General features: G+C 35.9%; 1 protein-coding gene across 4 annotated transcripts in view; it reads right to left on the bottom strand.

Annotated features, from left to right (window-relative positions):
* GABRB2 (gamma-aminobutyric acid type A receptor subunit beta2) overlaps positions 1-26,735 on the bottom strand; it is a 236,256-nt gene that overhangs the window by 19,883 nt on the left and 189,638 nt on the right. For 3 of the 4 annotated variants that reach the window (XM_045792044.2, XM_045792042.2, XM_045792043.2), the window contains exons 8-9: positions 24,929-25,081; positions 21,386-21,630 (exon numbers count right to left, since the gene is read on the bottom strand). In XM_045792044.2, coding sequence (XP_045648000.1) covers positions 21,386-21,630; positions 24,929-25,081 — 398 coding nt within the window. Of the gene's footprint in view, positions 1-16,724; positions 16,839-21,385; positions 21,631-24,928; positions 25,082-26,735 lie in introns of all 4 variants that reach the window. The other variant, XM_045792045.2, reaches the window with a different exon arrangement.

Genomic DNA, 26,735 nt, shown 5'->3' with positions numbered 1-26,735 from the left:
AGACGTCGTGAGACATTAGATAGAAATAAAGGAATTGAACTGGCGTCACATCATGGACAGGAGAGGTTGGGGACGGTAAACCAGTTTTTGAATTAAAACAGCCGTGGAAGTAGTGGCAGAGGACCACACACAGCACTTGCTCAATTACTCTTTAAAAAATGAATGAACACAGCAAGACACCTGTGCCACTCTCTGCGGCAGCCCTTGGGCAGGGAGCTTCCTGTTGGTTTGGGCTGTGCGAATCTTCTCGTTTCAGTCGTCTGGAAAGTGTCTAATGCTGAGACCTCATTATTCACAGGCCTACTAAAAGTAACTGCAAATAATATTTCTTCCTAATGCTTAATTTTGTTTAGTTCTTCATCCTTATAGTGGGCAGAGGCAAGGGGTGACTCAAAGTGTTCCATTTTGTTGTTTGCCAACAGGATCAGTAAAATTTGGGGAAGGGAGAGCTTGCACCCATCAGCAAAGCTAAAGTTTTTGGATTAATTTCTGTCTTCTCTTACTTCCCCAATTAAATGCATTTATAATGAGAGCTTCATTACAATGTAGAGATGATATGAAATTACATTTTGGAGATCATCTTTCTGCAGCACTATCTTAAATTTAAATTGTAGATAAGAACATATATATAGTTAGTTAAGGCTTGAAGGGATGAGTTTTGAAATCAGCTTTGTATTCTAGCTTCTATTCTGTGCCCTTGGTCAAGTTCCATAGCTTAGCTGAGTCTCAGGTTGCTCATCTTTAAAATAAGTTATATCACCTCATCTTTAAAATGAAAGCACACTATGTGATGGTTTGTTTTAAGCTGGGGACAAGAGACTTAAGGAACCTACCATCATGTCTGGCACACAATTAGGTGTGTAACAAAAGGTAACACTCCTACAATACTTACAACTTTAACATTGCTCAACTGGGAAAGAAAATGCAAATTCACTGGTTTACATAGGTAGGTAAAACTAATTCTTCGTATTTCCCCATTAGCCTGTGCAGCGGATTGTGGTTGAATCTATCCCACCCGTTGTAACAATGGGAAAGAGTGATTCTCTGTGCCAGATGTGGGCCTGATTGCTATAAACCAGTCTCAGTATTCCCCCCTCCCCTTACCAGGGATTGGTTCAGGAATCGGAAGGCATAAGGCAACTGAATCAATGAAAAGAAAGGGAAGGTTTATTGGAGGCTTTGGGGTTAAAAAAAAAAAAGTCCTCATCTTTCCTTCTGGATGTGAATAAAGAAACATGGAGTCTTGTTGCTGCTGGCAGCCCAGAACAAGATATCACTGACAAGATTTAAGCTGGCTTGCTTCATCTCTCTCTCTCTCTTTCTCACTTCCCATGTCTCTACGCATGCTTTGCACAGACCAGATGCATTAAAGGTGGGTAGAAAATCAAAAAGGTATCATTAGTAAAATTCAAAATAGTAATTTCAATAATTTCAGATAAAATTCAACCCATGATAATAGGAAGGTCATGTATTATTCATATATATTTTATATATGTAAGTATACATATATATATGTTTGTATCTATATAAAATATAGATATATAGAAATATAGAGGCAGTTTTCCAAAAACAATAATCCTGTAAGAATAAAGTGATCCTACAGTAATTTTAATAAAATCCCCTAGATTTATTTAAGTTACTTATGTTTTATCAAATGGCTCTCATGTCTTCTATTTCATTGCCTCTACAACGTCAGAAGGAATTCGAAAGGCCTGAGAAGGCCTCATCTCACAGATTAACAAAACTAAGATACAGAGAAATTCTTTTCCCAAAGTTGCAGAACTTTTCAAAGGCTGAATTCGACTCAGTGTCTTGGCTTCTTGACTCCAAATTGCACTGTGTGGCTTGCTCTGCCAATGACAGAGCTGAGGAAAGATATTTTAAAACAGCTTCACATGCAATCTGCGATTAAATTGTGCAACTCAGAGAGAGAAGCCTAGGTTTCAGTTCCAGCTTCAGTTAGTCCCAGCTCCACCACTAACTAGCTTATATGATCCTGAGGAATTTACTGACATTTTTGGGTTTCCGTGTCTGCATATAAAAATGAGACATCACAAGAAAAAAAATGTACCATGATGGATGTTAACTGAACTTATCATGACAATCATTTTGATACACACACACACACACACACACACACACACACACATATACACACAAATAATCATGTTGCAAACCTAAAACTAATATAATGTTAGGTCAATTATACCTCAATATTTAAAAAAGGAAATAAAAAATGAAACTATAGGTAAAAGGAAGTATTAATTAAAAACAACAAAAATTTATGTTGAGGTGAAGTTTCCTATCCTTACACCTGAGAGAGGCACAAACCAGGCAAATGGACCAGCCGGTCCCCGAGTCAACTACAGAACCTTCAGTCTAGTTCTGAAGGCAGCAACCACTACTCCTTCAGGGTTGGAACTCATTTGCATTCCCTGGGCTAGCTCTTTGCTCTTGAGTGTGGTCCAGAGACCAACAGCTTTGGCATCACCAGGAAGTTTGTTAGAAGTGCAGAATCTCAGGCCCCACCCTACACCTGCAGAATAGCAACCCGCACTTGAGCAAGATATGCAGCCAGCTTTTATGCACACTAAAGATTGAGAAGTACCAGGCGACATCATCTCTTAGACCCCTTCAAGTTCTCAAAGTCACTGACTGTAGAACTAAAAAAAACAAAAGGAATTTTTTAAGGATCTAGGGTAGATCTCCAAGTCTGCTAAACCAGGTCTTCAACATCTATACGGTAAAGGGGTAGAGGAGTTCGTTGGTAATTTTTTGTTCTCCCTTTTCAGAATGCTGAATTAATCACAATCAAGGCACCAACTAAACCCCAGGGGGAGAGTGAACTGGAGAGGGAGCGATTAAATCCACTTCAATCAGGGAACCCTGTACAACGGTGGCCGACAGTCCTGTACATTTAGTCAATTACATGGTGAATTACTACTGCAGTGAGAATTTGCCAAATGCACCATCCACTCTCACAATACAACGCTTGTTGGGAGACTGCTATTAATCTGACACAGCCTTATCAAACTTCTCTCTGTTCCATTTTAACACCAAATGACCCTTGGCTCTGAGATCTGCAGATGATGGTAAACTTTACAAAATGCAGGCTATAGGTTGAATTAAGAAATGAAGAAAATTATGAATTTAGGGAGATAAGAAAGAACATCAAATCTAAGCTGATGCTTTGCCAAAGAACAAAATATCAGCTAGACTCTGTGTTAAATATTGAAAGCCCTCAGATGATGACGATGATGATAATAATCATAATCATAATAATAAAAGACCTGAGTTATAATAATAATAAAAGACCTGAATAATAATAACAATAATAATAATAATAATAATAATAATAATAATAATAATAATAAAAGACCTGAGTTCAAATCCCAGGTTTGCAACTTACTAAGCTGTGTGACTTAATATGTTATTTCTCTCTGGACCTCAGTTTTTGTCATCAGTAAAATTTTAGAGGACTGTAAGGGTATCTAGTAACTCAACAAGCTTCAAGCTTTCATGAGCATTAGAATCACTTGGAGAATGTGCTAAAATTTAAATTTTTGGGTCATCAGAAATTCTGATTCAGTAAATCCAGGAATGGGCTGGGGTTCTGCATTTTTTAAAGTATTGGTGATTCTGATGTTGTGGTCTGAGGATGGCCTCCTATAAAATGCTACTATGGGGCAGGGCAGTGGATGGTAAAAATTCAAATAAAGCTCTTGTAAACTCTTGGTAAATGTTAGTTTTTTAGAAATATTACTAGTAGTTCAGAAGTATTTTGTTCAATGTTACATAGGGTAGGAGCCAGGATGGAACAATTTCCAATGCACCAGAATGGTTTCCTGTTTACTAATATTTGTTAGAGTACTTTGTTGAAAAAAGCAAGGGATTGAGGAAAGGTGCAGATCAAATTATTATGTATTGTCAAGTCAAGAAGTGAAAAGCAGTGCTGCACAATGGGCAGGTTACACAGGTTATTCCGTGTAACACAGGTTACACAGAATTAGGGTCTTTGTTATTTAATTGCTGTGTGTCCGCAGACTAGTCAATCTACCTCTCTGGGTATCAGTTTCTTCATTTATAAAATGAGAAGATCAATTCACATTCTTTCAAGGGTTAAAATACCGTTGTTCTGTCATAGCCATGTATATCGGCAGGGCAGAAGGGCACTTTGCTCTTCTTTTTGCCCCTGAGACAGACTGTCCTTTTTACTCTGTGAAGCTTTTCCAGAACACGCATTTAAAGTTAACACCTCAGTAGCAAGAAACTCAGTAGCATGCATCATGTGTACTATGTACTATTCATTCTGATTCTGTCATACAATTTGAAAGAATATTATAGAGGCAGTGGACTGTTTCATCCCACTGACAGAGACAGTGCTTCATTTAGAAACAAATCTTGAGAAATGGGGAAAGTCAAGAGTTCTGCCCTTGCAATCCTTTTCATGATAGACATCAATTTTGAGGTTAGTGCTTAAGAAATGCTGGCTTTCCAAGTACTTCCTCAAATTACCTCCTGCAATCCTTAAAACTATCTTTTAAGGGTACAACAGTCATCCCCATCTTACAAACTCGGAAACTGAGGCTCAGAGAGCTTTCTCAGGCTGACATATCTAACAAGTGAGAATGACAGGGCTTAAACTCAGGACGCTCTCAAATTCGGAATCCAGTTGGTTTGATTAAGCTAGGTGTGCCTGTGCTCTGAACGGCTGTGGTACTCTCCAAGAGCAATAATTTGATAAACCTGCTGAATGATCAGCACATCTGTGATGTTTCTTCTAAATCTTGTCCCTTGTGAGAAAAGTTTAATGCTATCCTACAGCTGGCTGCCGCGACGGGAGCAAGGCGTATCCGAAAGACTCTCACAGGAATGGGGCCCATGTTGTTGGCGTCAGGGGACCAACGCTCTCAGCTGCTGAAGTGAACAACCCTGACGTGGTGAAGAAATGTGAAATGCCCCGGAAAGCAGTATTCACTGTGGAGGACTCTTACTGCAGTGCGCTCTCAGGGTGGCACCTGGGCTAGCAGGCTTGAGCTCCAGGATTCAGAGATGCTTACCCCGCTGTAGGGAGTCAGAGCAGTACCTGGGACTCAGTGGAAGAAACTGGCTATGGGGTCTTTGAAGCTGGTCCAGCTTCCAGGAATTTTCTGCAGCAGAAGCTAGCAGTAGTATTGAGAGGCAAAGAGACAGCTTGTTTATTGCTGAGGGAGACTTCAAAATTATGTCAGGTTCCATTTTCGTTATGTCTCTCTTGGTGCTCTTTGCCAAAATCAAAGAAGCATCCAGCAATTCTGTAAACCTCTTCTCAGCAGAGGCCATAAAAAATTCCTAATTTCTTTAGGAACACAAGACTTGCTGGAGGTACTTTACTTGTTTTGTTTTGCTTTTTAACAATTTAATATTAATAGAAAGATGGTTAATAAAAATTTAATGCCAGTCCTTAATTCCCAAAGCTGCCCAAGGAACACACAGTTTTCTATTTTTCAACAATTCATCTTCCCAGAGTTTTCTCAGAAATAATTGTACTCATGATACTACGACTGTTACCACATTTCCTAAAATCTGATTTTAGGAAATTTAGTAACTGCAAAATACACCATTAATTTATTGGCGGGTTTTTATAATGGACAATAGGAAAGAAATTACATGTTTTCAGTATAGGTAAGTATCATACTAACTTAAGGAACTCTTCAGAAGTGAAGCTTTGTCTTAAAATTGAAAACCATTGCATGTCTTTCCTTAAAGACTATGTTAATATTCCACAAGGTGGGCTTGACTTCCAGTACTGATCTAACAACATGGTAGTAGCATATTAGCGGTATTGTATTTCGAATTCTAGAATGGAATGGAGCACCTGAAGAGGCAACGTATTACGAGTGCTTTGGAAAACCACAAAGTGTTACATATATACCTTTTCTGTCGTTTGCTAAATTTTGTTTACTGGCAACATGGGCCCTCTGACAGAACAAATATGTTCTCAAAATTTAACTCTTTGGTTGCGGTTCTCATTCTAGGAAAAAACCTAATTGAAGGGAAATGAATCATAGTTGGTAAATGTTGGCCTCCTTGTAGGACAGGAGATAACCAGGTTCTCTAATTAAGAAGGGATTCAACAGAGAAGCTGACCAGGCAATGGATAAGAACATGGTAGTAAGATTCAAGGGGCTTTGGTCCTGGAAATGTGTTTCCATAATGAATGCCTAGGTGTCTGTTCCATTTACTCATTTATAAAATGGGGTTTATATTTACCCTCTATGGATCTGGTTATTTTTGAGATCATTGAAGCACATTGAGAAAGTATAAATACTACACCAGGGCACAATATTATCATAGTCTAATGGACCTGCCTGCTTGGCTACTTACTACCTTCTTTACAGCTTACTATTCAATTTATCCAAGTCTAATTTTTCCCATGTAAGAACTGTACCTTATTTAGATGAGTTAATTTTAGAAAAGGAGTTGGATTCATAGTACCTTCAGTTGTTCCTACCCCAGGAATTGTTTTACAATATTTCTCTCTATAGACATTTTTCCACATTTTCCCAATAGGAAAGTTATTAAATAAAATGATTTTTAATCACAGAGTATGATATTAACTCTGTACACCTGTTTGTAAATTTTAAATTAATAAACAACTGCTTGTAGTAGAAATAAGTGATAGGCGGTTTAATCAAAAGGAGGCTATGGAACTAATGAATTTCGGGCAGGAAGGCTCAGTAAACATTCTAGAACCATGTAATTTTTAAGGTGGATGAGATCTTAGAGATCACATCCTTATTTTGCAGGACAGGTGGACCTCTTGGATATTACAAATATGGCTTAAGTGTCAGAATTAAAACTTAAATCTTGAGTCATCTGAATTTCAGTTTGCTGTACCAAGTTAGAAGATTAATTTTTTCATGGGGAACTATATCTGCAGGGATCCATGGGCAGTGTTGCTATAGGTATGTCCAAACTTAAAAAAAAAAAAACAGTAAAGGTCTCTTTGTCTAACTGTATCACTGGTGACAACATTGACAAGAAAGTCAGACAGCAAGGGCTTGACTATTCCCAAGGCAGACCAGTTACTGTTCAGCCCACACCATTCTCTCCCTCTTTCCGTCTTCTTTCCTCCCTCTCCCTACTCCCTTCTTCCTTCCTTCCTTCTTTTTCTTTCTGATAGCAATAATTATTAGAATATACACAATAATTATTAGAAATGAGCGTGTGTTATTTATATGTAATAGGGTTATTCTGGTTAAGTGATCTATGAAGCATTGGGAAAACTAGGAATTGTGTCCGTGTGTGGTTTGTGTCTGTATGGGTGTGGTAGGTATGGTGAATAAGCGTGTGTGTCTCTGTGTATAAGAGAGGATGTAATAACTGCATCCCAGGATCATACTGGCAAATTGAGTGGGAATATGTATATATACAGACTCACACACTGTCTTAAGTTTTAAAAGTAATATATGCTCATTGTAACAGTTCAAACACTACAGAAAGACATAAAATGAAAAATGGAAGTGTTTTATCATCCCATCCCACTCTCCAAATGTAACCATTGGGAAAATGCATTTTTAAAATACAATAATTCAATAATGCTTGTGCTATTGGTTTTACACCTAGAAAAATATAAAGTTGACCATTATCTTGCACTAACAATAATATATTATTTAAGATGGATTAAATGTAAAACATGAAATAATCAATTAAGTATGAAAAGGAAAAAAAAACTTTTAGAAAAATTCATTAGACCATATGCCTAACCTAGAGTTTCAAGAGGAATTTTTATCCATTCCAGGAAACCCAGAAATTACAAAAGTATTAATAATTAGACAATATAAAAATTGAAAACTTGTTATGGAATGAGTGAGAGCTTGGGAAAAATATCTGCAATGCTCATACTAATAAATGGTTAGTATATTTATTATACTTGGACCTCTTGAAACTGAAAAAAGAGAAATGGATAAGAGTAACCATAGGCAAGGGGTTTCTGGGTGGCTCAGTCGGTTAAGCGTCTGTCTTGAGCTTAGGTCATGATCTCAGGGTCCTAGGATCAAGCTCTGTGTTGGGCTCCTTGCTCAGTGGGGAGTCTGCTAGTCCCTCTGCCCCTCCCCCCCTTGCTCTCTCTCACTCTCAAATAAATAAATAAAATCTTAAAAAAAAAAAAAAAACAGTAACCATAGGCAATTCACAGGGAAGCTGATTCCACCACATAAATATATGAAAAGTTATTACATTGCTTAAGAAATGTGGGAAATACAAATTAAAATAAGACTATACCCATAATAAATTGTGAAGAGCAATCAATAATCAATATTGTTGAAGGGAAAATGAGAAAGAGAATCTGCTCATATAAAAGTATAAACAGATGTAACAGATTCATGAAAAAAAAAAAGATTATAGAGACACCTGGGTCCTCAGTCAGCTAAGCATCTGCCTTTCCTCAGGTCATGTTCCTGGTGTTCTTGGAGGTCCTGGGATCCAGCCCCATGCTGGGCTCCCTGCTCAGCAGGGAGTCTGCTTGCCCCTCTGCTCCTCCCCCTGCTGGTGCGCTCTCTCTCAAAAAAAAAAAAAAAAAAAAAACTTAAAAAGATAATTATAAAACATTTTGATTGTTTTTACCCTCAAAAAGTGGGCTTTAAAAGTGGGATTATTAAATGAAAATAACCATGTGCTTTAAAAAGCAATTAGTAATTAGAAAGAAGACAAAAAATTATGCTCCTTGTGGAAAGAAAAGCTTTACCTGATAAGAATGGTAAGAGAAAAAGAAAAATACAGAAATCAAACATTTTTAAAGCTCAAATATATTATTCTTTCCCAAATTCTAGATTTCCTGTCTTGTTTTACCAAATTTATGTTAACTAAAATATTTATACATGGTTTTCTGCTTTTTATGTATCCATTTGTCTTTAAAAAATATCTAGCACTTTAATTTATCTAGAATTTAATCTGGAGGAAGGGGTGGGTTAGATGTATGGTATTACATTTAAATATTCCCAAATGGTCAGACCATCTAATTACTTGCCATTGTTTATTAAATAACTTACATGTTCCCAATGTTATTAAATGATACTTTTATTAATAATTTAATTTTCTAATGTTTCTAAGACAATTCCTGTGCTCTTTATTTAGATAGCACTGATTCAGGACTATACTGCATTAATCACTCTGGTTTTACAATTCATTTAAACTTCTGGTAGAGCTAGTCTTTTCTTTCTTTTTTCTTTTTTTTTCACTTTCCTGATTCTTCACATATATTTTTTTCTTCCAAAACTTTAAAATTACTATGTCAGACTTCTAAAACCAACCACTAAAGATCAAAATTCCAAAGGGGCGCCTGGGTGGCACAGCGGTTAAGCGTCTGCCTTTGGCTCAGGGCGTGATCCCGGCGTTATGGGATCGAGCCCCACGTCAGGCTCCTCTGCTAGGAGCCTGCTTCTTCCTCTCCCACTCCCCCTGCTTGTGTTCCCTCTCTCGCTGGCTGTCTCTATCTCTGTCGAATAAATAAATAAAATCTTAAAAAAAAAAAAAATTCCAAAGGAAGCCATTGGTCATCCAATGAGATTACACTAAACTCATAAAATAATTCAGAAAAAAACTGATTCTCTTAACATGTTACCTTTAAAAAAATAAGTTTTTTTTTTTTTTTTAAAGATTTTATTTATTTATTTGACAGAGAGAGACAGCCAGCGAGAGAGGGAACACAAGTAGGGGGAGTGGGAGAGGAAGAAGCAGGCTCCCAGCAGAGGAGCCTGATGCGGGGCTCGATCCCAGAACGCCGGAATCATGCCCTGGGTTGAAGGCTTAACGACTGAGCCACCTAGGCACCTCAAAATAAGTTTTTTTAACAAAGTTTTCTTTCGTCAAAAACCTATTATTAGTAGTAAAAGGGCTCTTTTCTTTCCTTCAAATATTTTAATTATTATTTATATACTCTTTATATAGAAAAGCTGTGAAAACTTCCCTTTCTCCTTTCTCATAGGGTTTCTAAAAGTTTCTCCCAGAATTTTTGTTTTGTTTTGCTAAGAGTGAAATCCTTTTCCCTCCTTTTCTAACATTCCTTATTTTCTCTCATGTAATTTCAATGGCTAATAATTTTTACAAAATTAAATAATAGTGTGATAGTCAGCACCATTTCTTGTCCCTGCCTGTACTTTCCCACCTAAGACAAAATGTAAGAGAGAGCTTTTGGTTAGATGAAGAGAAGTAAAGAAACAGCAGGAAAAATATCCATCATTTCCCAATTCCCTAAGGGATTTTAAATTTACAACCAAAAATGAATACTGAACTCAACAGATACCTTAGAATAACTCTTGGTAATCTACTGGAAGGATGAAAAAATTTTCACCTTTTCAATGTATTAATATGGTAAATAATATTATAATCATGTTTTGAAATGACAGTATGTGCTTATGTTGCAGTTTGCTTTTAATATTTTCTGGATTAAACTTGATATTTAAAGATTTTTTTCCTCCACTGAAATATTCATTAATAAAGCGGATCCATAGCTTTTTTTCATATCCTTTTTTTTTTCATTTATGGTTTTGGCACCGGAAGTATTTGCTTATAATGTTTGACAAGACTTACTGCTGAAGACTTCTGGGCTGGAGTGTGGTTACATCGTTTTGTCAGTTTTCTTAGTTTTATCTTTGGTAATTGCTCTGTTTCTGTTTTCTCTTTCTTCTAGGTTCAGTTTGCTAATTTATATCTTCTAAGAATGTCATATATTTTATCCACATTTTCTGAGATCTTTGCATAATTTTCTTTTAATTTCACCTTTTAGAAAAGCAATTATTATGCTTTTAAAAAATTTCTACTTTGGCTCCCTCTTTGCTTCTTTAGTAAGTTTTTCCTTGATCAATTATTTCCCTATTTTACTTATTTTTTAAAAAGAACTGATTTATTTTAAATCTTATTTATTTATTTGTCAGAGAGAGAGAGCACAAGCAGGGGGAGCAGGAGGCAGAGGGAGAAGCAGGCTCCCTGCTGAGCAAGAAGCCTGACATGGTACTTGATCCCAACCATGACCTGAGCTGAAGGCAGGTGCTTAACTGACTGAGCCGTCCCGGCATCCCTTAAAGAACTGATTTATTTGTACATTATTTTACTTTGATTTTCTATTTTTAAAAAAATTTTAATTGATCTTTTTTTAAAAAAAGATTTTATTTATTTATTTATTTGAGAGAGAGAGAGTACAAGCAGAGGGAGAAGCAGGCTCCCCACTGAGCAAGGAGCCCAACTCGGAACTCGATCCCAGGACGCTGGGATCATGACCTGAGCCAAAGGCAGATGCTTAACTGACTGAGCCACCCAGGTGTACCAACTTTTCTTAATTACCTTCTGCTTCTTTTAGATATATTGTTGATCTATTTTTAACTTTTCGAATTGTACATTTAATTCATTTTTTAAAATTATTTGCTAGGAATGTGTTTGAAACTACAACTTTCCCACTGTTATTTTAACCACATTCCTTGGAATTAATTATATAGTATTTTAAATTGACATTATTTTCTAGATGTTCTTCAAATTAAATTTATTGTATCTTTGACCCATGAGTTCTATAAAATTGGGGCTATACAACTTATCAACTTTATTAAATACATTACTCAGGTAATGTTTCTGTCATTTTCTCTTTTCATTTCCTATCATTTTATTTGGATGCTATTTCAATTTTAATTTTATGAATTACATAAAAATTATTAATCAATGATAACACCTTTATTTTGGATTACAATTATTATAAAATATTTCTCAGTATTTTTTACCTTCAATTCATCCTTATAATGTAGTAATAGTCATGATATTAATACTATTAAAATGTAATAATATCCAATCCTCAGCTATCCTCAGACTTTTATTTGCCTCATTGCTTTTACCTGTGACTTTACAAAGAATATTTCTCAATATCTTTACTTTAGAGGGGTCTCTAATAAATAACATTCTGTTGGGTTTAGTTGCTTGATTTAATCTAAGAATCTTCTTCTTCTGACAGGTAAGTTGATTAGGTGCTCTACTTACAGCAGTTAAAACAAGTTTGGTCTTAATTCTATCATCCTAATTTACGCTCTAAATTTGCTTTTAAATTGTCCTTATCCTTTTTTCTGACATCTGGCTTTAGCTGTCTTATCTGCATCTTTCTCTACTGCCTTCTTATTATTGAAGTTTTGTATACGATGAATTGTCAGTTCATCATACCAATCCTGATCCTTGAACTTTCATGTTTCAGTGGATACGACAGATCTGGGAGATAAAATGCAGATTCCTCAGCTGTCCCACCAAAAACTGTGATTTACGATTTCTCAGGTGGAATCTACTTTTTAAGCGAGAACTCCAGATGACCCTAATGTAGGCAATTTGGGTACACTCCTCAAGAGACAAAGTCGTAGTAATCTATGGTAATTTTTAAACATATCCTTAATCTTCAACTTCTTGATTCATAAACTCTAAAGATAAAGAGTAAATGTCAAGTCCCTGCTAAGAATTAGGAAACAACACTTTCTCCCTCTTCAACAATACACATCCTGATTTATTCTTTTTACATAGTATTTAGTATTTAAAAATAATTGAAATGTCTTTTATTCTATAACTTTAATTTCTGGAACTGTATAGTTTTAGATTGACATGCTGTCTTTAGTTCTGAATGCTAGCACGCTGGCTTTTCCTATTCTAAAATTCCTTACTTTGACTACCTTTAATTGGGGCTAGACTTTTTTATGAAGCTTTTAAATAAGATTTCATGGATGCTCTATTCATTAAACCTTGGATACTGAGGATAGTTTACTTTCTTTTGCCTTTGTCTATCAACAATAATATTTTTAGATTACATTTTTCCCCCCTCAGAGTCCTGTAACATTTTTCCATTATTTTACAAAATTTAATATTGCTATGGAATACTTTGAGTCCTAACTTTTTTTTTCCTTCCTTGTAGATCATTCACTATTTCTGACTGGAAGTTTGGTAAAGTCACAAGGATATAATAAGGTGGTAATGAGATTATATTAATTTTTACCTTGGAACCCAGTATATTCTTTTGGCTTACTGATTAATTTCATCACAGGTATGTATAAATATATAATGTCTAGCATATTAGTTAAGAGTGTAGCCTGTAGTCATATTTTCTGTTCAACCATTTCTTAGCTGTCTAACCTTAAGCAAGTTAATTATACTCTCTGGGTCTCAGTTCATCATCTGTAAAATTATAATTACTACCACAAAGGATAATAATAAGAGCTATGTCATGTCGTAATATATGTAAAGTGTCTAAAAACAGAAAAGGGATTCAGTAAGTATTCATTACTATTATAATTATTGACATCAGATTTTTTCTATTCCATTTTGTTCCATTCTATACTAACACAATTCTGCATGTTTAATCTCCTGTACCTGTTTTACATATTTATTATATTTTTTTCTAAGTGGTGTTTCTTTCTGCATCTCTCTTCTCTCCATTTGGCACGATTTCCTACAATCTGATCTCTGTGTTACTGCACTGATTCTCTGCCACGCTTGCTCTCTTGCTGTTTCAGATCCAGTTCCTAGGTTCTACAGAGATTGCTTTGTCTTCATTTTTGTCTTCTTAATCACCTCCTAGCACCTTGTTTATCATCCCATCCTTGACCTTTTGTTTCATATTCTCTTTCAATTTTTGGTGAGAAAAAGCTTTTATTAGGGAAATTTTAATTTATCCTGAAGCTTTTTTTTTTTCCCCAGTAAGAGTTGTTACCTGTCTTTAGCCTCCTGAGTTCCTTTCTCTCTCTACCTGAGAAAACAGACAGAGACAGAGTCATTTATAGTTTTCTTACAGAGCTGCCATGCTGTTTCTTTGCTTAGATGCTTCTAATGGGTCTCCCCATTTGCTCAAATACAGCTTAGTTGGATTTGTCTGGGTTCTGCTTGCATGAATGTTGGCCCTGCTTATGCGTCTCTGTCTCTCTGTAGAGCTTCCGTTTGAGTTGAGTGTTGATTGTTTTTTTGTTTTTTTGTTTTTCTATTGTTTTATGCTCTATGGCTTTTGAATGGAGAGGACACAGGTTTTGGGTTCTTCTACCTTCACTTCTCTGACACTTTTTCAGTTGGACACAGGCATCAGTTTTCTGTCTCTCTTTTAAAGGCTGGGTGACATTGTGTGTGTGTGTGTGTGTGTGTACACCGCCATGCTCTCATATGGTGCTAGTATGTAAACTATAGCAGAACCTTACTAAGGAACAACTTAGCAATCACCATTTTAAAGGCATGTACTTTTTTACCCAGAAATTCCATTTTAAGCAATATATCAGGAATCAATATTGTACAAACATGTCAGCAATGGAATGCTTAATGTTGTTTATAATGGAAAACCACCTGGAAACAATGTAAATATCTAACATTAGGTATTCATTGCATAAATTATGATACATATATCAATAAAATATCTTGTAGCTACTGGAAATGATGTATATTTATACTCAAAGGTAGAAAAAGGGAAGTGGAAAATAGCAGTATACACAATTGCAGAGCATAATTCTTTAAATAAAAGCATGTCATGTGAATAAAAGGCAATATTAATAATGATTATACCTGAGTGTGGAGAAACAGACAGTTTTCATGCCTTTTACACATTAAAAAAATCATGACTTAGTTTTATAATTAGAAATATAGTAACAGAACTAAGAAAAAAAGAAAAAAAATGAGAAAGCTATACATTCTCTGCTACCATCTCCAGAATAATGGCAACTAAATTATTGAGCACTCTTTGTCAGGTACCATATAAGGCCCTTAACATAATTATCTCATTTAAACCCCTCAACAGCTCCATGAGGCAGAAATTAATGTTTTAGTTTTCAGTTGAGGAAACTGAAGCGTGGAAAGGTGAAACATATCTAATGTCACCTAGCTCCTAAAAGACCATGCCTGAATGTAAACCCAGTTCAGTCTGATTCTAAAAGCCACCATTTTCCCAGTGGACCCTATTGCCTCTGAGGATTGTCACATTCATCTTGATGTTCACAGGTTATATATTTAATAGCTCATTATTCAAACTTTTGGACACCAGTCCTTATTTCATACACTAAATTTGAACTTAAAAGAGAACTCAAAGGACAGAATAAAGACGTACCCAACAACAACAGCAAAAAGCATAAAAGCAGAAGACATTAAGATTCATATTTCAATGTAAATTATTGAACATTCTCTTTAACATAATGTTTAATGAAATAGGGAAAGAGTTCTTAACAAATTAGGATCTTTAGAGAGTATCATTAACTCTTTCAAGCCATTAGTTGAAAAATCTAATGTACCAAAGGGGCAAATTGTCTTTGAAATATTCTCACAATCTGGGGATTTTCCGAATTTTCATGTAACTTTACCCAGTCACTAGAACAATCATGCAGTATACTTTGGTTTTGGTTTTGGAAAATACAAGATTCTTCTATCGTTTTCATCATAAACCCAAATTCCAGCTGTCAAACATGTTTTCTTCTAAATGATCAACATTCTACCCAGGATACTACCCAACCAAATCAGTCCACTTCAATTTCAACAAGAGTACCTAGAGTTAAAAACGAGAACAGCAGCAACAACAACACAAATGAGATAGCCTAAAAGAACAGACACAGTAGGGGCTGGATGTTTAGGGGACTAGGAGTAAATTAGTGATGGCAAAATTTCAACCATCTCTTCTGGAATCTACCTAATACCATTTATCAGACTCTGTTACTATGCATATCACAGCAGGTAATAAAGTTAATAGCCAGCTTAAAACACCAAAACAGAGTAGTAATTTAATAGATAAACCATACCTTTCTCCCACCCCAAAGGCAATAAAAATTTGGAATTAAGGAACCCTGGGTCAGAACAGTAAAATTAGAGAAGAACATGGTACTCAGAGGATACAATAACAGCTTATCAAGCATCAAGTCCTCATAGGAAAGATTCACAAGCATTCACTATCATTCACTGCCTCACCAAGAAATAGAAATTTTAAAAAATGTAGTTGGATAAGTAGTGGATGATAAGGTAGAATGGTGATAATTCTCCTCCTCCTCCAATGGGAGGGCAATATGAATGACAATTTGCCAATTAAGAATTGCAAACACATGAGGATTCAGAAACTAAACTGTAAGTATTAGTGCAAAAAAAAAAAAAAAGGGTTGTCTTTGGAATTCATTTAAGTCAAGAGCTATAACAAGGAACAATCTCAATTATCGCCTTTTACCTGTCATTACAATAGTGCTGAGTCCACCAAGGTAACAGTTATTTGTAAAATATATAACAATAAAGCAACAAGGACTTGATGCAAACATAACATTCCTAGACATAAATTAATAATCTAGGACAGAAAATTTAGGTCCTTAAATTCTGAGCCAACCAATAGAAAGGATGTATAATTCTCTACCTATTCCACTAACCAAAAGAAACACAAGAAAACTAAGAAATGCCACAATATATAATGACATTCTATTCCCTCAATACAAATGAAAAGGAATCTCAAAATATGATACACTTGGTTTCTTTCTCTAGCACAATAATAATGACTGAATGGAACAGTGAAGCTTAGGCTCATTATAGCTACATTAAAAAAAAAAAACAACAGGAAAATCCCATTTGGGTCTCATGAAAACATTCAAGTTATTTCCAAGTTTCTGTGGATATAAGTCCACAGGTTATCTGCAAAGACCCCATACATTATTTTACAGGGAACAGCTAAACAAATTGGCTCCAACAGAAATACAAATAAATGGATTAAAAACTGGCTATCTAACCGTATACAGAGAGAAATCGTAATTGGTAGTCCGTCTAGTTGGGGAGAGGTTTCCAGTTGGGTCCCACAAGGATCGATATTGGGTCCCATTTTGTTTAATATCTTTATAAAAAATCTGGAAGACAAAGTAGAGAATGTGCTAATTAAGTCGACTGATGCCAGTAGATTAGGATTTGTGGTTAAAGTAAATTGGATATAGATAAATGCTACTGGTCTTTAGAAAGACTGATGCTAACAGAGAGAAGGCTTTTGAATTAGCTGTACTTTTTTAATGTATCATTTGAAAAAAATCTAATTCCAAACACTAAAAATAAATAGATTTAAAAGGTTTTAGTGGCTTTGCATAACAAAAAAATTAGGCACAATGGATAAAGGCAATACAGAGACTCACAACACCTACGAATACAGAATAAAGAATGCTCCCCAAATGGAGACTTTTTGGCACAGCTTTATTTGGAAAACTGGTGGTTATGGGTCCCTCAATGCAATTAAGGTACTGGAGGCTTTTCAGATATGTAGGAGTCAGGGTGGTGAACGGCAGGAGTAACTAAATTCTCAAATACACATATACTTAGTTATTGGCAGCAAAATAAACAATGAACGACATAAAGCTTAAAAGAAAGAAAGGAGAGTTGAAAACTTGAAGGCATAAGCAGGAAGTGAAATTAATCAAGAGCAAATTCTATAAGGATGCGCACACACACACACACACACACACACACACAAATAGAAGAATGCAAGGAATGACAGGAAGGGCTCTCCTAACACTAAGATAGAGATTACATTTATATATATATATATATATATCTTTTTGAATTAACAACTCCAGAAGACACGTGGAAAAAATATTCAGTAGACCTCTTTTTGGTTTGAGGTTTATTTAAAATTCTCAATATTTTAGAACTTAATTTGTTACATGAAGACATGTGATACTATTTGTTAGCCATGGACTCTCATGTGTCAGATGGATTTTTTTTTCAGGTGAAGTCAACTGAATTGAATATATGGATTAATGCGGAATCAGCTTTTAAATTTTATGTTATTTTTGTACTTGCTGGCATAGCAGAATTTATACCAGATACAGACTGGAAAATCCAGATCAAGTCTCAGAAATTTCATTAATTTTGTTATACCACCTTGGATATTTTACTTTCCTTAAGAGCCTTAGTTTTGGCATCAATTAAATGGCAAGATAAGAATTGTTTTAAGAGCTGCATACACTCTTCTTAAATTAAAAATTTACAGGAAACCAATACAGAGAAGAGATTGGAAAAATGTGGAAGTATGCCCTTGAAGCAACAATTGGCTCCCACCTGGCTAGGCTTCCCGTATTCATCCCTCCCTGACCTCAGGACAGAGCACAGTTTAAAAATCACTTTAGATGACATGACGTGCTGCTTGCGTCTCTAGGAAACCATCAAGGGAAACTGAAAAGGCCAATCCTCCTACTGACTGATTTTTCCAGAGCATCCAACAATACTTAGCTGATTATATGTGTCCCAGCTTTAGGGGGGGAAAAAGACAAAAATTAGAATTACAGTTGAAAAGAAGGGACATTCTTGATAAGAAATAGAGTGGCATTATTCGCAATGCCAACACAAAAGAAGGGGATATGCAATCAGAGCCCTATGTAGATCTCTAATCCTTCATGCTGGGTTAAAAAAGAAACCATAGGAGTATGGAATGTGAGATGGTCACCTTTTTGTTTTAATCAAATCAAGATAGCTCCAAGTATCCTGGCCTCAGAAATGATAAAGTTTGTAGTTGGTTTGCTATAGATGTTATAGCTAATACCTGTTGAAAAATGATTTTCTTGCACTGACTTTAAAACTTCTAACGTGAAACATTCCTCTATAGATAGTATTCTCTTTTAGGAATGGGATTGCACCCTATATGCTATATATTTACTGCGTAAAATACACAAGCATTGTCAATATGTCTAGAGATCGTAAATTTTACAAAAAGTAAAATTCCTATCATTATAATATTTTAATACATTATGAGTATTTACCACTTACAGAGTGTTTACCATATAGTGAGGACTATGTTATCCTCTCTACACATCACCACAAATAATCTCATAATAACTTATGAGAGAGGAATTCACTCTGTTTTTACAGAGGAGGAAACGGCAGGGTCAGAGAGGCTCGCCTGCTTGCTTATTTGTTTACTGCATATTGTCACGCAACTGTAAATGGATGGTAAATGCTGGAACTGACTACAAAATGCTTGTTTAGAACTGTCGTGCTAATTACAACTTCTGATGTCTTGATACTATACATCTTGATTGAAGAAAGTGGAGAAACCACTGTATTTAAGAGATTTAAGAACAGGACAAGCACCTTCTATTTTCCTGGGCCTCAGTTTCCTATGTTTGAAACTAGAGGATTAGATTCCTGCAGGGTTTTTTAACCTCAGCATTATCGACATTTGCGGCTGGATGGTTATTTGTTACGAGGAGGCCATTCAATGCACAGATGGGTGTTTGCAGCACCCTTGGCCTCTGTTCACTAGATATGGGTAGCAGTTCCCTCTTCCTAGTTTTGACAACCCAGAATATCTACAGACATTGCCAAAGATCCTCTGGGGGAAAGATCTCCTGTGTTTTGGGAACTCTGTATCTGTTTTGTATGAGAGGAACTCTGGTATGAGAAGAACTCTGATATCTGTTTTGTTCTCTCATATTCTATGCTCTGACTTGTGGGTCCAACTTCAGCCAAGAGGATGGGCTTTTCACCACTGTGGGGTATTCGTACGGTGAACCATTCTCTATCTCCATCTCAGTATATTGAAGTTAAACTCTGAAGCTCTCCAGGCTCAGTGTGCTATAAAACTGCCACTCTCTGGCTCTTAAATTTATCATTTAAATGCAAATTGGTGTGAAAAAAAAATAGGGTAGATGAAAGTGAAAAGAGATCAGATGTTATCTTATTAAGTCAGCATTTCATTAGGCAATTGATTTAGACTCATTTCAAACTGCAGTCCTCTGAGATAGTTTTATTTATTTATTTATTTATTTATTTATTTATTTATTTAACTAACACCACTATATCAGAAAAATCATAGAATGGATTTAAAAAGCATGCTTTCGCTTGACAGCCTGAGAGAGCCATAATGCTAGGTTGGAACCTAGCAACAGATTTTAATAAGCGAAACCTCAGGTACTGTAAAGAAATGGACAATTTTCTAGACTCGGGGTTCATTAGCTTTCAAGGGTCATATTTAAAATTTGCATCATTACAAATATCATCTCTCAGGAAGCGAGTGCCTTTTCTTAGAGAATAGTTCAAAAAAGAAAAATGAGACCTATAGATATGTGAAAACATTAGTGAGTTAGAAGCTTTCATTGGGTTTGCTCCAAATAAAATTCAACTATAGAGATCATTTATGGTGTGCTATCCTTGGAAATCACATGAAGATAGAAATATTAAAATGTCAATTAAATAATGATTGATATGGTTAATAATTCCAGATGGTTTAAAAGTATTACTGTTTTCCTAGTTTCATCACAGTGAACTATTTATTAAATTTAACACTATGTGCTACTTTATAAGCACTATTTATGGCAGATATTAAAATAAGACCTTGTTTTTTTGTCTATTTTGAAGGATTTAAATTTGGACTATGGGAAAATACATACATAAATATTCTGTTTAGTGCAGAAAGTTTGATAGAGGAAGCCAGGTGAAGTCACATTTGGGTAGTAAAAAGGGATGGATCCATTGGGACTGCTGTCAAAAACCTCAAACGGAGATTCTAAATCTTGGCTGCAAATTAGAATAGCATTTGAAGAATTTTTAAAAATTATGATACGCAGGCATACTCTAGTACATTCAAATAAGAATTTCTGGGGAAGGAATCAGGCTTCAGTATTTGTTAATGCTCTCCCAGTCAGTCAATGGGGCACCCAAGATTGAGAACCACTGCCTTAAAGACTCAACAGGGTTTACAACCGCATGGAAATTGTTCTTTGACTATGTGTAACTTAAGCAAGATGGCAGTCTCTTATAGTCATGTGCTCTAGCGATTTTAAGTGGTACTGTATGCAAGGCATTACGTGATTATTTGTCACTGAAGGAGAAAATTACTCTCTTTCCCATCCACTTATCTTTCTATCCTTCTGATGACTTCAAAGAGAAAGACTTTATTCATTGCTGGTGGCTCTTTAATACATCTTTGTACTTGTTTATCTCCCTTTTAAATCAGACAATGGACTCAGGCCCAGAGCCTTCATCTAGGATAGCCGAGAATTTAATAACATAGTTTCATATTTCTCACTTAAGATTAACTTCCAGCAAGTAGTACTGATTTAAGTGTTTTAAAATTTCCTTTGTTAATTATTTAAAGTGAGTAAATGTAAATAAATATAAAGTAAATAATAGTACACATTATACTCATATATGGAAAAACTCACAAGGGTAGTTCTCAGATGACCATGGTTTGGGCAACCCTAGTGTTAAGGTAAGGGATGCCAAATGTTGTATGATGAGTTTTGGCCCTAATTGTGCCTCCATCACTAAATAACTTTATGATTTTGGAAAAACTACCCATTCTCTTCCCTGGGCCTTGGTTTCCTCATTTGATAATCAAGGTCATTAACCTATATTGCTGGCATTCTTCTATGAGTTAAGGAAGCAAGGAGGGCTTGCCCTCTGAATTTACCTTGTTGACATCCAGGCGCATCTTCTCATTGTTGGCACTAGCAGCTTTCTCAGCTGCTTTCTTTTGGCGTTGGGGTCCCCTCCCAAAAAAGATGTAGTTGACCAAAGCATATTCCAGAAGGGCCATGAAAACAAAGACAAAGCACCCCATCAGGTACATGTCAATGGCCTTCACATAGGGAATTTTAGGGAGAGTCTCCCGCAGGTGGGTATTGATCGTGGTCATTGTAAGGACAGTTGTAATTCCTGAAAAAAATGACAGAGTTAGAATAATAATGTCCCTGTGTCCTTGCTGACTTCATCATAGTTGGAAAGGTTAATTGTACTCTTTCACTCATTCATATATGCCACAAAATACTTATTGGGTACTGATTATGTATCTGTGCTGTGATAGGCCCTGGAGACACATATAAATCATTAATTTACAGTAAAACTAATCATTTGGAAACTTTTCCTTTATTTATATTTTTATATTTATAGTTATATATCTAGTGAGGGGCTAGAGGTGTGAATTAAATGCTAAGGCAGACATCTCTATAGGGTGAGCGTTGAGTACATGGAGAAAAGACCCTACATGAGCCTCGTGATGTGGCAGGAGAGAAGTCAGGAAATGGAGACTCTGGAGCTGAGTCCTAAAGGATGAGTGGGAGATACCCAAGCAACCAAGAACTGGAGCTCAAGGTGTGGTAGAGAGAGCTTTTATAAAGGTGTGTTTTGTGTGTGGGGGAAAAAGAACATGGCCCATCAAAAGCATCTCAAGAAAGTGAATGGGGTACGTTATAGGATATGACAGGAAGCACAGTGAGAAGAGTGAACATTAAGTAAGGCTCATAATGGAGAGCATATATACAGAGCCTAAAGGGGAATCTGAACTTAAAGCTAAAGTTGAGGTGAGGCCATTGACCAGCTTTGAGCAGGGAAGCATAGGGACAAATTACGTTTACGACAATCACTCTGGTACTAGTGTGGAGGATAGAAGGAAAGCATACAAGACAGGAAGAAAGAATACCAGCTAATAGTTTTTCAGAATCATCTAAGTGATAAAGAGAAAATAAATTAAAATACTCACAATAGTACTGAAATCAGTGAATGCATTATATAGATATTAGAGACAAATGACTATAAAAACTTGGAAGCTGGATATGATGGGTAACAGAGAGGCAGGTGTCTAGCCTGCATGTGTCTGGATTGGGCAAGTAGGCATGTAATGCACAGATAAATAATATAGAAACATTATAAGGTTATGGGAAATGGCATACTGGGTCAGGTTATAATTGTTCATCCCTCTGAGTGGTCATCTCCAACAGTGAAGAGACAGAGATGTGCCGGGTAAAAGCACTAGGAGTCCAGAGTCCTTGAGTATGCCAAGGTTCAGTTTTGTAGCAAAATAGTGATGTAAAAATAGAGCCCAGAGATCAAGATCACACAGATGGGAAATTGTATAACCAACATTTGAATGGGGGTCTCTCTGAGTTAAGTTTCATTTCTATGATTTTTTGGAAGTGTAAATTTTCTGATTTAATTTTATCTCTCTAAAAAGATAATTTTTGTCTTGTTTTTCTACACGCTCATAAAACAGCTATAGAAAAAATAAATTTGCACATCTGATTCTGAGCAGGGCCAGAAAAAAGCTTTACGTGTCTTAGAGTTTTTTGTATCTTTTCTATAATATCATTCATTTTGAAACATTTCCCAGTTTCATTTATCTTTTCATTATTTCAACTGTATATTACCCTGTTCAATGTGTATATTATAAAACTGACAATGCTGATTTTGCTTTTTATCTCAATCTCATTTTAAGATATTTCTGACCAAGTAATAAATTATTCACATCAAAAGACATTTTACAATTTTCTTTTAAAAACTAAATTATTTATTTATTATTCCTGTAATAGACATAAAATTGACAGTAGATTTTCACTTTGGAATAAGAGGATATTTACAAATTCCATTCATTACTTTATTCAGCAAATATTTACTGAACACCATTCATTGTGTGAGATATTACAGATATAATGGAAGAAAATTAGATATGGACCTTTCTTTAATGTATCTTTCAGTACCTTGAAGAAAAAGAACATCACAAACCAAATAAATATAAATTATTAACTGCAATTTGTTTACAAAGGGCAGTTCTCTAGTTTTTTAAGAGAATCTATCACAGGGGACTGGACTTTTAGTCCAGGAGGTTATTACTTCTCCTTTCCATTCTTGAACTGCTAACAATCTAATCTTAACACAGCAGCCAGAGTTATCCCTTTCAATCTGAAATCAAATCATGCCACGTCTTCACTCAGTGACTCCCTAATTTCACTCAGAATAAAAGCAAAGCCTTTACTGTGGCCCCAGAACTGCTTCATAATCTTGTAGTCCCCTCTCCCCAACCTTATCTTCACCCCTGAACTCCCTCTTGCATTCACCTCGTTGGCCACCTTGCTGACAGCCTTGGCACCTTCCTACCTCAGGGCATTTGTAGTACGCTGGAATATTCCCATCCAGACATTTAAGTGAGTCTGTCTTCTTGACATCTTTGTTCCATTGATAATTTCTGAATGGAGTTTACAATGATTATTCTAAACGGTACCTCCGGCATACCCAACTGCCCTCGCCTTGCTTATTTCCCTCTATAGACTTTACCGTATCACACAGCTCACATGTCACAAGCAAAATAAATTTATTGTCTTTTTACTGCTAGTATATCTTCCAGAAGGGCACTGCTTTATCTCTAGTGCCTAGTGTGTTTGGCACATAGTAGGTGTTCAACAAATATTTGTGGAATGAATAAATGAATGACTTCTCCAAGGAAGTGATGATTGAATTGAGATATCACAGTGGAGGAGTTAACAGCCCAACATTTTAAAGGGCTTAGTCAGAAATAAAAATAATAAAAATTGTGTAAAAGATCATAATTTACTCTATCTGGAGTTAGTAACATGAAAATGTTCATGAAATATAATTTATTCTCTTCCTCTGGTGTTATAGTAGAAAAAAAATCAAGCATAAAAGAAGTGATGCTATCGATGATTTCCCAGCAATCTTACTTTGTTGTCTTCTGCCCTCTACCCATGCTACTCCAAAATCTTAATAAGACTTTAGAAGTCTTTCTGCTTATCTGCTAGTTACATAATACATTTCCTTGTTTTCCGCTCAGAAGAACAAAAAAAAAAAAAGACGGAAGGGAGCTCTTTCCAGGTAAGGAAGCACCGATGCAAATTGAACAATTATCAAGTGATATTACATGAACTGTGCTTCAATAAAACTATCAAATTGATGGGACTAATTTCATTACCAACTGCTATATGGTTAACTAATTTTGACATAAAAGAGTTTTAATTTGTATTTAATTGATTTAATGCTGAATCAGATAACCCAAAGTCCCACAGCCAAATTCTTGTAATGTGCATAGTCCAGTCTTGTCACGCATCATAAATACCAGGGTAAAGGAAGTATGTGAACGGACGTGCATGGGGCATACACACACACACATGCACACACACGTGCACACACAGAGTCAAGCTCCATAAGCAGTTAGAAAATGGCCTACCTAATGCCACTCTTGCAGCTGATGCATCATAATTAATCCAGAAGGAGACCCAGGAGAGGATAGTGATCAGGATGGAAGGCATGTATGTTTGCAGAATAAAGTAACCAATGTTTCTCTTAAGCTTAAAGCTGAGGGACAACCTGGGATAGGAACCTAGAAAGGCAATTTTAGAACATCATCATTATCAATCAGTATTTATAGGATACTTTCCTTTTAAGGCCCATAAGTAGTTTGTATATCTTTCTTAAATTCATTTTTAACTCCTGGTGAAGGGCATTTTCTCCTGCAAAATAGTCTGAGAACATCGGGCTTTTAATTAGCAAGAGTCACTGAGTGTTGAGTACACCCATACTCCTGAGTAATTAAAAGAATTACAGCTCTTCCCTGCTCAGCCTCCGGCACTGGATCAAAGCTACTCATTCTCTACAACTATGAAGACAAGGTAGTTTTGTACAGCCCCTCTGTTCCCCCTCAGCCGTTTCTCAACAAGACTATCCTGTAAGATTGTTTTGTTTTTGTATATAAGAAGAAGGCTGCGAAGTCTGATCATATTTTAGAAATCTCTCCACAGGCCCCAGAATTCACTGTAAGTCTGGAATCAATGACAAGGCTTCAGGTATACAGCAATTCCCTAAAGCTCTGTGAAGGTTTTCCAATGTATGGACCACATTTTTTTTTTTTCTAATTCCACTGATTCCATCAAAGTTCTAAAGGGATTCCTGGCTCATCAAACAGTGGAGAATCACTGGCTTCAAAGAATATTTGTGGGAGACAAAACTAAAGGATCAGATTCTTGTAGCAAGGTCCTTGGATTGTGATGGTCTGGGGAATTACTCTTTAAACAAGATATGTAACTGAACAGTCTTAGAACATAAAAAAGTCACATTGATAAACAGTGTGTGTTAGGGTGATATTCTTACTAATATTGAAAGAAAGCCTGTCTAGCCATCTAGGGCTCTACTAAGTATCATAATACTGAAGTAAGAATATTTTAAGCATGAACTCATTTCTATAGCCTCAGGGATTCAGAGGACCTCAAATTTAGGAAAGGTTTCTATTGTTTGTTTTTTAAAGCTGGAGACTTCGTATTCTTACGAAGTCATACAACTCTTACTTGAGGTAGTTTGCAGGGAAAGAAAGTGCCTGAGTCCTTCGCAGAAGGGCAATTAAAAATGTATAGTTACAGTACTAGCTATTTCTGTGCCTGGGGAATTCATTCCAATAAGAAAAACATAAAAAGAAATATTCCTGTGGGCTTCCTGCTTTTTTTCCCCTTAATGATTATGTAGCAAAGCATTACTTTCTTGAGCTCTTTTGTTAAATTTTGTGCTGATGAAACCAAATTTGACAACCTAAAACTTCAACGCTGGAAGAGGAACAATGGAGAAAGCATCAGGATAATCTCAACAACCGGAAGGGCTTTTAGCTCCAAAACAGAAGGTAAGGCTACATAAAGAAATTCTTAACCTTTGTGGAAAATGTGGAATTCTCCTACCCTACTGTCTCCAGAGAATTTCATCATGGTCAGACTTGAGTGAACTGTGACTTGGCTCTCCCCAGTATTTTTCAATGGATTATGAGGAATTCTGTAAGATGCATAAAATTGGGGAAACAACTCTGAGCCAGGTCTTCCTTTCTCCTTCTGTATTCTGTCTCTAACCATTAGTCCATGCTTGGTAGATGACAGGCGTAGAACTAACCCTCTCAGCTTTGTTGGGGTGCCTCCTGGGAAATAAGTGCATGGGTCCCAAATGTGCAGTGAGCTCGATGGGGAATTGAAGGCTTTCAGCAGATCTACATCTTCATC

Source organism: Ursus americanus, chromosome 15, assembly GCF_024610735.1.
Source record: "Ursus americanus isolate L20-20 chromosome 15, mUrsAme1.1.p, whole genome shotgun sequence".
Taxonomy (NCBI): Eukaryota; Metazoa; Chordata; class Mammalia; order Carnivora; family Ursidae; genus Ursus; species Ursus americanus.
The sequence above is the reverse complement of the archived record's forward strand: the minus strand, read 5'-3'. Positions and strand labels throughout refer to the sequence as shown.